The sequence below is a fragment of the Perna viridis genome, chromosome 12, assembly GCF_037379345.1.
Source record: "Perna viridis isolate PV_CMFRI_1.1 ecotype Kerala chromosome 12, ASM3737934v1, whole genome shotgun sequence".
Lineage (NCBI taxonomy): Eukaryota > Metazoa > Mollusca > Bivalvia > Mytilida > Mytilidae > Perna > Perna viridis.
Window position 1 is genome coordinate 29,623,024 of NC_142456.1, and position 13,752 is coordinate 29,636,775.

The window sequence follows — 13,752 nt, forward strand, 5'->3', positions numbered from 1 at the left end:
TTTGAATATTGGTTTGTTATTTTTTGTAAAGATCTTAAAAATATTCAGCCTAATTATAACCAGCTTGGCTCACTAGATATGCTTCAAAACATTTTTTAATTCTGACATTAATGTTTTGTCCAGTGTTTTTGATTTCTTTACTGCGAAAATGTGATCTATACTGCAAATCCAAGAGGTGGGTCCCAGTCCCCTTAGGTTGGAAAAATTTAGTTGATTATATAGGAAATTACTAAGCCATGAAAGAGCTGGCCCCATATTAGGCCAGTCAGGGTCCACCCCCCTCTTTTGAGAATCTCTGGATCCACCTCTGTTATTAGTCAAGTACAAGTATGTATATCTCTTGTATTATGGGTTTTTATGTGTTGTATATGACCAATATTTTGTACTTGCTTAAACCCATCAGGAATTTGATTTGCAATAAATATCTATAAGTCATTTTGCATAATCTTGTTTATTTTATGATTTAATGTTTAAATGTCAAGATCATCATCTGGGTCTTCCTCATCAAAATCATCAATCTCATCTGGCTGGTAAAATATCTTCCCTTCTCCAACTGATTTGTTTAGGGTAGCCTCTTGTCTGAAAAAGTAAAAGAACAACCATAAATGAGTGAGTCTGTCAAGAGACTAAAAAGGAATCAATTTGGTTCACAATACATTATGGCTGCTTACAATACTAATGATACAATGCTATTTTAGTATCAGTGTTAGAACTAATGTTATTTTAATAACTTTTTTTTCCTTTAATCTTTTGAATTTTGGCAAATCTCTTGCACTTGGTTTCTCAAAACTTGACAGGCTTGCAGACTTCGTGGAATAGACTGTTAATCTGTCTGACCAAATATCAGATTTTGACTTTTTACTCCTACAAGTCAACAAGAAAAATGTGAAAAAAAACTATTCGTAGTGACTAGTAGGGCAATGTCTTTTTCAGATCCATTTTGACTGCAATCTATTGAAAGAATTTAAACAAAAAAAAAAAACAGCCTTTAAAATATTTTTTTTTCCAACTACCTTTGTTTGTCATATGTGTAAGGTAAGACAACTTGACTACGAGCCTCCTTCTCCTTGTCTGTCAAGGTTAGGTTAAAGGTCAAGTTGGCTGCAGGGTCAACCTGTAACTCAATGATATTATGTTCCATGTAAAGTCCAGTTTGAACAGTGCACACTAAATCACATTATGAATACCCCTACTGAACTATTTCTGTCAAATTAAGTATTGGCCCACATAAAATTCAGACACAGCCTGAAACAAATGATGCTTCTACATATTCTATACTTTTTGGTAACAATAATCCTTTCTATATTTAGATCTGTAGTTTTGAGAAAACCACACATTGATCTCCCACTAAAATCAACCAAATCAAGAAAGATAACTCAATTTCATAAACATACCATGTATTTTTTATCTCAAAAGTGCAAGAACCAAACGGTAAACTTTTGTGGCCTGTAACAGTTACTGAGTTAGAAACAAAAGTGAATTTGGTGGGTTTTTGACATGCATGAATCACTTTTTATCTGATATTTATAAAGACTGCTACTGCAGTCCTACAGTAAACAGGAAATAGATCAACAGAGGACCTGAAAAAAAGGGATGTGGTACAATACATCATATAAAAGTAATACTGCCAAAGGTCTTTTATTTGTGGACACCAATTTTCACAGATTAGAGAAGAAGCATTTTTATTTGTGGATATCAATAACACACATTAGAGAAGAAGTATAAGTTAGTGGATTCTTGAATTCATGGTTTTAAGGTTTTAGATGTACATGTTAACTAAGACAGGATTCCATTGTATATTATGGTTAGTTTTTGCATATGATTACATTTTGTGCTTTATTGTGTCCATTTAAACAATATATTTCAGACACACCCATATCATGATAAAACATGCTTGGTGTTTTGATTATCACTTTCAGAAATGCTGTAATCATTAATTTAATTTAATCATACATTTACCAAAGTAATTAAGTAATTATAATTCAATCAATTACATTGAAAGTAATCGTACACATCTCTAATTACCAGTGATTACATGGCTGACTATTTGACCCTAAACATATACCAAAATATTTTTGTTTTCAAGATCAAGATGAAGAGTAACTGAATCTAAATGTCATAATATCTACAGAGAAAATACAATAAAACAATTACTGCATGCAAGATCATGTTTTATGAACACTTAAAGGCATATCCATGTCGACCATTAGCCTTGGCCAATATCTCTTACAAAGGTTCCATAAAACATAATATTGCATGCACTGAGTTGCCATAGTTGTATAGACATTATAATTGACAATTTCTATATACATTAAGACTTACCTGGCCATCCTCTCCAGTAGGTAGACTGATCACCTTGGAAACTTCTTTTATATCCTTAATTTCAAAACTCTCAGTTATATTAAAGTTTTCACTCTACAAATATACAATACATTGAAATTACTGATTCTTTCCTTAATAACCCCTCACAAAAAAACCAAACATACAAACAAAAATAACCAAAAAAACAAAAAACACCCTTACAATAAGTATGATGAAAGGAACCTCTTGCAAGGGATGATCTGTAACCCATGCTCACCAAAAGATGGTGGAACTAGCATTTCAAACAGAATGTAGTTAAAAATAAATTCTGCTGATTTATTTTTTAAATGCAAAAAGAAAAAAAAGCACTATCGTTAAAATTAAAACTCTGCACTGGTATTTTTACAAATCAGTATGTATTTGAAACCCTGTGGCAGATGCAGGGCGCAGGGGGTTGGCAACCCCTTTTTATTTAAAAATTTGTTGTTTTTATGTGTAAAATTGACAAAAAATGGCAAATAATGTCCTAGTGCCCCCTTTTTCTGAGGAACCCCAGCTGGCACTCCTCCTTTTCGAAGTGTCTGGATCCCTTATTATTTCCTGGCAGTACCCTGAATGTATGCTCAGGAGATTTTTTTCTTTCTCCTTGTCTCTATGGCTGTAAGGAGCATCAATATTCAAACTACTAATTTTGAAGTAAGTCACATATCATTTGATTTACCTCTTCAAACTTTTAATAAAAGTATCATGTGAATTCATGTAAAATTATTTGCTCAAATGTCCTGCTTAAAATGCAGATATGGTTAATATTCTATAGTCCTTTTCACAAAAAGCCATAAGTATAAAATCTTCAAAAGTCTGAAGTTATGTTGTCATAATACATGTACTCTAAACTACTTTGACGCCAAACCTGACAATTAATTTTACACTTAGGACTTTTTGTCAAAAGGCAAATGATGTTTAAATGACCATATGTGTATTTTTTAATGTCCTATCTACTGGTACTAAGAAAAAATATTTTAAATGATTCTGAAATCCCTAACTTCACATTTAATTAACTGAAGTTCACACAAAGTCCTACATTAAGGAGGAAGCCAAGAGCAAAAACTTTTCCTTGTTTGTGCTCACTTCTACCATTTACCTTTGACAAGGAGAAGTTTTTGTAATAGATTACAAAGACAAAAATGTCAATATTGTTAATTTTAAAACAGAATTTACTAAAACTTCTCCTTGTCATTGATGTCTAGATTGAGCCCTAGACTTACAACTTGAGTTATCTTTCCTGAAATCTTTTTATGTGAGATATCACAGCAGTAACTGTACTTGTCTGTCCTAGGTTGTTTCAGTCTCACCACAGTTGATGAAGTATGATCTATCAGAGAACATGACATATGGTCATGTAGGTCTTCATGGAATAAACATACTACCTGCTCAACTTCACAGCCTGGAAAATAAGTTAAATCCTATTGATTAAAGAAAGAGAATTTTCAAATAAATGACTTGACAAAAACTTTGATATACAAATTTGGCTCTAACTGGTGAAAATGCTCAGCACAGCCTCGCATTTCTCCACGGTTCTAATCTTCATCCGTATATCAGTTTTATGTCGTCAGTGCACTGTAAATTTGCGCATATACTATACAAGCACAACAAGATGTTGTGCACTCTGTCATGCTACGTATACCCCTACTCAACCATTTTCACAGTAAAAGCCATATAATTACCAGTGCAGAAGGATGCCCTGATTAAAGGGTCATTACTTAAGTACATGTAGTAGTCTTTCTAAAAATCAGACAGAAGTGTGATTCATGCATGTCAAAAACCCACCGAATTACATAACCACTCTTAGTTTTTCATTTGGCTGTTGCACTTTAAAATGAAAATTATATAGATTGTACATGAAATTGGCACTTTAAAAGAGTTATCATTCTTCATTTGGTTACATTTGGTTGATTTTAGTGGAAGATAAATGTATTATTTTGTAAAAAGTGCAGATCTGAATGCAGAAATGATTCTTGTTATGTGAAAGTATAACATATGTAGACTGAAAATGCATTGCTTGTTTCATGCGTTTTCTACACTATGAATCACTTTACCATGGCTGTGTCTGAATTTAATGTGGACTGGTATTTAAATCATCAAACATCCTTGGCATGAAAAATTATATTTTGGTTGTATCTGATAACCAATTGATTTTACTACATATTATAAAGATTTACTCTACAATTTTTTGCTATCTTCATTTCTGCTTTCAATTTTGTGAATGGCAGACTAATATTCATGTTGTGAATGAAATTTTTGGCAGTAGTAAGACACACAGTGAAATTATCCAATTTATTTCTCATTGTGAATTATATGCAGGGAACATCTGATAATTCACAGCTATCTATAGTTAAACTTCACTCGCTTGAACTCGGATGACTCGAACACCCATGGATTTCTTGAACACAATTCAAAGTACCAAAACTTTCTCCTATACAATCAATGAAAATAACCTTGGATTTTGCAAACTTCGATTTCTCAAACACTGGAACAGACTAGTCAGTCCGTTCGGTAATAAATCTTAGAAAATAATCCTCAATAACTCGAACTCGTCAGCCATTTTGTCAACTTGGGTAATAGAAGGTGTGAAAAACTGAAACCCTATCATTAATCAAAGTGTCATTAATTACAGGTAATAATTATGTAATCACTAATTAGATAGTTTTTATCAAACATAGTACTGATGGGTAAGCCAAAACATGAAATTTGATTTCCAATGGAAAGGAGATTTCCATTGATGTGTATACTGAAAACCTCAAAACCACGAATTCAAGAATCCACAAACTTGTGTTTCTTCCCTAATCCATGATTGGTATCCACAAATGAAAGTACTTTCACAATAATGCAAGTTACATTTATTGGGTCAAATAGAAGACAATAGAGAAACCTATATAAACCAACCCCCCTTTTTCAGCTTTTTGGTTGAGATTAGACATGTACAGTTTACCAAGGATCAAAATATATATAAACTTATACTAAAGTGTCTATTTAAGACAGGTTTTCAAATTATTCAGAGTTCTGTTTAGACAGGTTTTCAGATTTTTCTGAGTTCTACCTAGACAGGTTTTACTGTACCTACCTAAGCATGGTGTATTGGCTAATCTGTGTATTACTTGACAGGTGTAAGTGGCTGATCTGTACAATATTAACTGACTGATGGAATCTATTACAACAGCTATTTTCTTGTTGCCATTGAAACTATTTTTCTCCTTCAAATACTTAATAATGTCCACATATACATTCAGGTTAGCTGAGTTTTCCCAGTTCAGTAGATCTGTATGAGCATTATAAGTTCTAATGCTGAAAAATAACAAATTATGTTGAAATTGAATAACACATCATGTTTAAATTTGATTTTCAGTTTTGTTGCTTGAGTTAACATCAATCTCTTACAGCTTTACTAAACATGAAGTTGCACACTTTGTTCATCTAGGTATAACTTGTATGCAATTCCATGAAACAAGAAGCTGATATCTGAAAGCAACCAAAATTGCTAACATACATGTATGCCCCATCTATATAAAGTAACATACCAAATTTGATATAAATCAGTTCAGTGGAAGCTGACATTTTTCTATACTATTCCATTGAGTGAAAAACGACAAAATCATACAGAAGGAAAAGTTGGTATCAGACATTCATCAAAATGGGGTCCATTATATGCCCCATGAATAAAAGTCACCCACCAAATTTGAAATCAATCCATTAATTAGGAGTCGAGAAAATTGTGGCAAAATGAAGAGAGAAGTTGTTTCCAATATATCATCCACTTCTTAAGTGGGGTTAATAGAATTTTAAAAATGAAAAAAAACATTACAAATTATGTATACATTTTAATTAATAATGTGTAACTCTAGAATATTACTCCTTCACAAAAGCAAAATGATCTACAAGATGTAGCATGATATGACCGTATAGACATTACTAAGAAGCTTTATACATTTTGGTTGTGATAAGATTTTTGACACTGTTAAAATTTCTGACAGAATGAAAATTATTAAAGGACAATATTGGTTACATTCCTATTTATCTATCAAGGACCATTGTAAAAAAATAAATGCATGGTTAGAATCAACAGATAACTACTCCCCCCACCCCCCCCCCCCAAAAAAAAAATCAATCTTTGGTGAAATCAAATCTTCTGAAACACAGTGTGTACTTGTTTGAAAATTATGCCAAACTCAAGCCACACAATTAAGATTAGTTCTGCCTATCAAAGAACACCAGGAATTCACCTTTTGATGAAATTAAAAATAACTAATTTCAATCAGCTAAATGACACTTGTCCTTAGATTTTTTACCAACATCTTTATTTCATGTCAAAGGAATTTTTACAGATCTTCCCTCATTTGACATAATGGTATTCCTCCTTTTTTCAATGTGATACTCACTTTCCAGCAGGAATTAATGTCTGTATATCTCTAGATCTTCCATCATAACAAACTACATGTACTTCATCAACTCTAAATCAGATAAAAAAAAATCACCATGACTGCCTAAGTAGTAAATGCTGAGTGAAGCTAATGAGATATATTACAAATTAAGTCTTCAGTGGTGGATCCTGAGAGAGGGGTGCAGTGGGATTGGCAAATTGGAATATATGCCATTTTCATGTGTAATATGGAAAAAAAATAGCAAATAATGTCCTAGCACCCCCTTTTTCTAAGGAACCTCAGCTGGCACCCCTCCTTTTCAAAGTGTCTGGATCCACTACTGGTATTGATTTGTCATCTCAAAATAAAACTTAACAGTGATTAAAATAGTTAACTTCTAGGAATAAAGTTGATTTCCCCTTGATTGAAAGAAAATTGATGAAATGCCTTAACTAGTTAAATGAACAATTAACATGGATAAACTTTATATCATTTCATTATATTTCAATCTGAGTTTGATACAAAATTTAAATCTGTTCATCAATTGCCCAGTTAACAACCTAAAAAATACATCAGGTAATTGTCACCGGTCAACTCTATTCCCTGAAGTTATCTATATTACTAGCTCTAACTAACTTATCAAGTTCATTTTACTGTTTATTAACATTTTAGCCATTAGATAAAATGATTACGTGTTGCCAAGCTGGCATGTACTATAGAGAAATCAACTACACATTTACATAATGCTGTTGAACAACTCACTGTTTTGTAACTGGTTTAAAGTCAAACAAGATACTTTGTTAAATTTTTGTTAGTCACATGATCAAAGACAACCGTATTGGAAACCTCAGGCAATGCACAATTCAAAATAGCAATATAATGTGATAACAGTCAATTTTGGCATACCGTAAACATATTAATTTTCATGGTTTCTTATTAATACCAACTCTAAAATTACAAACTTTTACAATATAAATTTGAGTATGTATTTGAAACCCTGTTATAGAGAAAACATCACAATACTGTAAATGTATGAATTTTCTAGGTTGCATATTTTTCTGTCAAGTGAATGAATTTGTGGACATCATTTTTTCCTGGTTTCAAGAGATCATTAGCAATAAAAACATGCAGTGTTAAATATCAATTTCAAAGGTAATATTTTTTTGTGCTTTACTGTTCACCAAAAACATTAATACACTGCGAAAATTAATACGTTTCCTGGATGTTCTGAATTGATACATGTACATGTAGTACTCAATTTTCAAATTAAATAATGCATGTAAATGGGCCCATTAGGTGTACATGCATCATAAAGAAAAAAATTAACAAGGGTATACAGATTTATATAAAAGATTACAATAAACTGGTACATGCAGCTAGAATATCGCAGCTCCTTTGTTATACCTTGGTACCATGTATCTGTACTGGATTGATATCTTTGGTTTTGAATACATGTACATGTACCACTTTTTTATACTTAAGTTTTGGACCTTGAACTTCCTATATATTTGGTTCTAATGATCTTAATTAGAGGTTACTCCTTGTTTACCAAATTTGAAATACCTTAATGATTGGTATTTTTTGTATGTACATGTATAAAATACCTTTGAGAAAGACTTGTAATGAAAGAATACACAAGGCCTCTTCCTTGACACTCAGCACAGTCTGTAAAGATTAAAATACATTTACAAGTGTTATTGTGCTAGTTTTAAAATACACATGTACCTCCACTCATACATATTTTGAAAGATTGTAATAATCTGATGAAGTCTAGAATCACATAAATTTCTTATATATTATATTATATATAGCAGATATTGAATACAAATATACACTTTAAATCATGCTTGTAGCTCTATTTAAAACATCTCACACTCAATAATTGTCTTTGTGTCATGTGAAATTGAATGGGCACTTTGAATAGATATTAGATTTTGATTTGATTTTATTTGTGTTCAATGGATTGTGTATTTTGAATAGATATCTCACGGATTAGACAGATGTTTGAAACTTCCTATTTTATTGGTGATTTCAATAGCCCATGTATTGATTTTTAATCGTTTTATTGTGCCTTATGAATACATTACAGGTGTAAGGACGTGTTGTGCAATGTTTATCTCTAGGACATTAATTTTTATCATTGTTTTAATTATTTTTGTTTAATTATGTTTAATATTTTTTGTATTCGGTTTGAAATTTTGACTAACCGCTAATGATTATCCTGACAATTGTAAGGTTTACAATTAATGTTTACATTTGGAACGTTAATAGCTTTTAAATAGTGTCTTTAATAACACTGAACATTCATATTTGTAACGTTGATGTCATACAGAAAATTGATAGAGGTTGGCAACCAGAATATCTAACAATGTATGCCCTGTCTGCATAAAGCAACATACCAAATTTGAAATCAATTCATCCATTTGGAGCCAAGATAATTGTGACGAAATTTAGATTTACAGAATGACAAGTAGATGGACAAGATGATTCCAATCTGTGGTGGTTTTTTTTCAAGGAAAATGTTTTTTTTTTTTACATCCAGGGCATTATTTCACAAAACACATGTAAGACTAACAGTATGTGAACGTAAGTCCTATTGGTTTGTAAAGGATTTATGTGTAAGTCTTATGAGTGCTTTGTGAAACAATGCCCTGAAACATTTTAACCTTGTTTAGCATGAAATGAATGTGTCCTCATGGGAGTTGCAAAAGGGTTATTTATCGTAAGTTTCTTACAACAGGATCTTCTACCGAGTTAAATTTAGATTTGTGATTAGAAAGTGAAGATAGTTAAAACAATGTAATGACTATAACTTTGCAAGTTACAAATACATGTATTTTTTTGAACATTCGCAACTGATATTCTTCTGTAGGCAACATTTAAAAAAGACACATTAAAAATATAGTGTGTTTTTTAACATTGATTGATTTAAATAAACTTATACCAGGATTAGGTTTGGGGAATTTTAGCAATAGTTAATGAAATTGGGTCAGGAAATATTGCTATTTCTAGTAGTGTACATTGATAGTCCTTTGACAACATCTTGTTCCAAATTTGACAAAAAGACTTACAAATGTTTGTCCATACTGCTCTGTTAATATTCAACAGCTGAACTCAGATCCAGAAACTTTGAAAAGGAGGGATGCCAGAAGGATTCCTTAGAAAAAAGGGGTTGCTGGGACAATTTTTGCCATTTAAAACAATTTTACAAATGAAATTACAAATTTTCCAATTATAAGGAGGGGTGTCAACCCCCTGCACCCCCTGGATTTGCCACTGGCAGGGGAAAGTGGCATGGTTCTGTTTGTTGTGCCTGTACTTGCCTTTGAAGGATTTAGTAACTTTTTAAAATTACTTGTCCACTTACAGATGACAGAATTACTACATTCAAAGTTAAATATTGCTGTTTCATCTTTGTAAATGAAAAATTGTCCCTTCCTAAACAAAGCTGTCTTTGAAGATTACACAGCAGGCCCCAAATCAAACAAACTATTTCTTACTTTATGCATTAAAGACATTTAAATGTAATAAACTGTCATGACTGTAGGTGTATTATAATTACAAACAAAGCTTTCCTTTATAGAATACCCTCATTATCCCAAATAATTCAAAAATTTCTATGTAGCACAAGTACATGTACAATGTACATGTATCTTAGAATATTGTTTTATGAGTAACAGTTCTCAGATATACATGTATGGTAAGAAAAAAAATAGTGATACTCATAGATTAACTCTTACACAAAGGTAATATGAACATTGCTCAACTACCTTTACAACTTTTGCCAAGTCAAAATTTAAGTGAAGCTTTCATATGCATTTGCATCATATATTAAAAAAAAAACCTCTGCCGAGCGCAGCATGATACAACCCAGTCAGTTAACTTCTGTTCACTTGGGGCAAGTGTGGACACAAAATTAATTTTTAACACTCTAAACAGAGGAACTAACAGTTCATTATGGACACAACAACTCATTTACATGTAGATACAAAATTGGACAATATTTTGTACAAAGTTCTGCTTTAAGGCATGGATCACAAACAGCAAGTGATAGAGTAAATTTGCTAAGCATACTTCTTTTAAAAGCTCTTGTATTTAGGCAGGGATTTTAATAAAGATTCCAATAAAAAAAAATCCAAAATTGCACCAAAAATTAAAAAAAATCATTTCTTGGGGTATGGCCCCTATTGGCCCCTTATTACTCAAAAACCATAAGAGATATCTAAAATATGATTGAAACATACAGACAGAGATTTCATTAGGTATCCAATAAAAAAAAATTCAGAATTAGACTAGAAATAAAAAAAGTTTATTTTTTAAGTTGTGGCCCCACTTTTACACCTATAGACTTACAAGTAAAAAAACCAAAAAAGGCCTAATAATGAAAATACAGTAGTCCCTCTCTTACGGGGCCACCCATACTGCAACCCAAAACTGGTTGCATAAGAGAGGTCACAGACGTGACCTCTTATAAGAGGTTTGGCCAATTTCTGCATTTTACTATATATGTTTGTTTATTTTTGTTACATGTACATTATAATGTATACAATTAACATACAGTTTTATTTCATATTACAAATACAAATGAATATATATTTATTTGTTCAAACACATTTACAATAAATGGTTATGACACAACATACAATTCTAAACATACAAAAAATAACAGTTCTAATAATAACCATATTGAAAATCTGCAGCGGATCTAAAACTAATACTTTATTTAATTGATAAGGCTAAACATTTATTTATATATTCAATTCAGGCTTTTAGAATAATCAAACAGTTACTGTTTAATATTAAAGATACATTATGTTATGTATGTATAATGTACTTTAACAATTTAAAATATGTCCTTCATTAGTAAGTACAAGTAAATTTACACTGAATTTCCTAATTATAGCTTGGAACTAATACAACAAGATTTGTAATATTTATACTTATACTGCTGTACCCTCTTTCCGATGTATACCTAGTTCCGATGTATTATTAATTTCCCATTTTGTACAGAACTGATTGCACATGCTTGGGTCAAAGGTCAGAGGTTGCCGAAACTGAACCTGGCCTGTTTCATGAAAACAACAACATAGATAAGATTGCTGGTATTCCAGGTAATTTTCAAGTTTTAAGCTCAACATAGAATATTTCCAACTTTTCCAAAACCTCTGTATGCCATATTATTTAACCTCTTTTGGAAATGTGGAACATATGCATGAAACCAATCAATCGATATTGATTTATCATCTGCCATTTGCAAAGCTTCCCAAACAACAATCACATGACCAGAATATGTCATGTGTTATACAAATTAACTATGGAAAGCCAAATTAACAAAAAATGAACATTTTATGAGGATTTGACAACTTAATATCAAACAAATTTTCCCTAATCTTAAAAACATTCTGCATAGAAAAATTCAATGGAAATTAATAGTTAAATTTTCGCAATGAACCAATTTAAGCTAATTTGGGATGTTTTTTCTATTTACAGAGATATAAAAAGATGAAGAAAAAACAGTATCACCCTGATGACTAGAAGTCTGCCTTCAATGCAATAAAGAATGGATATTTTTTGCTTTACAGTATTTTTTGTTTTTTTTGCTGCTGTTAATTTTATTACAGTTTTATTAATGTATTTATCATTTAATTTTATAAGTTAGAATTAATTCAAATGAAAAATAAGTTGCACAAAAATGGTATATGAAACACTTATATAAGAATATCTAAATATTTATCAATTAAAAATTAGCAAGTTTCAATAATCTAATGATTGAGATCAATTTTAAGTAATCTAAAATATTCTAATTGATTTCAATTCTTAATCAATTTCAATCAAATGATTATTTGAATAGGAATTAAAATATGCTAAACATCACTTTGAAATAATTTTCCTTAAAAATGAAGTGTTTAAATTCTCACATATAAATATTTCTCTTTAAATAGACTAAAAAACAGATTCTATCAAGTTATTTTTGTCCAGTACTATATATTTTTTTTCAATAAATCCAATACTAGCATATTTCTGTTTATTTAGGTACCAGTATTGTATTGCATATCCCTGAGTGGGTGTACGTCAAAACATGGATGCTATAAAAATATAGTGCATTTTCTTTTTGCCTCTCTACAAACTAATGTTTTGTCAAAAGATATGAACAATGACTTATAAAATAGAGCAAACATCACACTGTAAGATGAAGAACTTAACATAATAACATAAAAACGTTCCACTGAAAAGGTTGGTTTGGTGAGTGCAAAACAAAAGTGAAAGTAGAGAAAATGGCTATTCATAGTTCAAGACTACTTTTCTGTCCTTTTCGTGGACTCACCCTATTTTCTTTGCGGGAAATTATTTTTTCACATGTCCTTAGAAATGCTACTTACGTGAAAGTTTTATTGAATCAATTTACATATTTTAAAAAAATTCTAAAAATATGCACTTCACTATAGAAGTCTATAGGAAAATTAATACGATACTGAGACCTTTAGTGGAAATGTATTGTATCCCATATGGCTCCCCATACTTGTTTAATCTCTGAACCGGAAATGCACATATTTGAGGTACGACAACAATAATGGCGGATGATTGAAATTGGATTTTCAGTCACTGGTGTAATAATTAAATAAAGACATGCACATAACACAATTTACGAAAGTGTGAAGTAGAATGTCCGAATATTATTTTTATAAATAATATTAGCGTCGTCTGGTCAAATCGGTAACTCGATCGGAAGAACATTATTTTGACCAGCGGAATGAGGGTACCCCAGTATATACAGTAGTCAGTATAGCCCAAAATAGCCAAATCAAAACTTAGGGGCTATAAAAGCAAATCATCGATTTTGGGATACTCTCAAAAGACTGGTCATTCGTTTACCTTCAATAACAACAAGATTAGCCTTTTCATGTCCTTTTGTGATATCCCCAATCATTCTTTTTTTTTTGTTTCTGTCACAATTTCATGGGCGCAGACATCTTAAAGTTCAGAGGCAAATATAATAAAATTGATTAATAATTATAAAGTTGGTAGCTGGGGATAA

At 31.2% G+C, this 13,752-nt stretch overlaps 1 protein-coding gene across 2 annotated transcripts; it reads right to left on the bottom strand.

Moving 5' to 3' along the window:
* Positions 1-432: 432 nt before the first annotated feature.
* On the bottom strand, positions 433-13,709 carry LOC148601955 (elongator complex protein 5-like). Of its 2 annotated transcripts, XM_088554803.1 has the most exons (9): positions 13,590-13,707; positions 11,689-11,781; positions 8,321-8,381; positions 6,735-6,806; positions 5,423-5,643; positions 3,567-3,745; positions 2,323-2,415; positions 1,014-1,114; positions 433-579 (listed from the first exon to the last, which is right to left on the bottom strand). In XM_088554803.1, the coding sequence occupies exons 1-9, from the start codon at positions 13,642-13,644 to the stop codon at positions 471-473; spliced, it is 984 nt and encodes a 327-aa protein (XP_088410929.1). In that variant the 5' UTR covers positions 13,645-13,707; the 3' UTR covers positions 433-470. The 2 variants fall into 2 exon arrangements, with proteins under 2 accessions (XP_088410929.1, XP_088410930.1); XM_088554804.1 differs by lacking the exon at positions 11,689-11,781 and having other exon boundaries at positions 13,590-13,709.
* Positions 13,710-13,752: the final 43 nt, after the last annotated feature.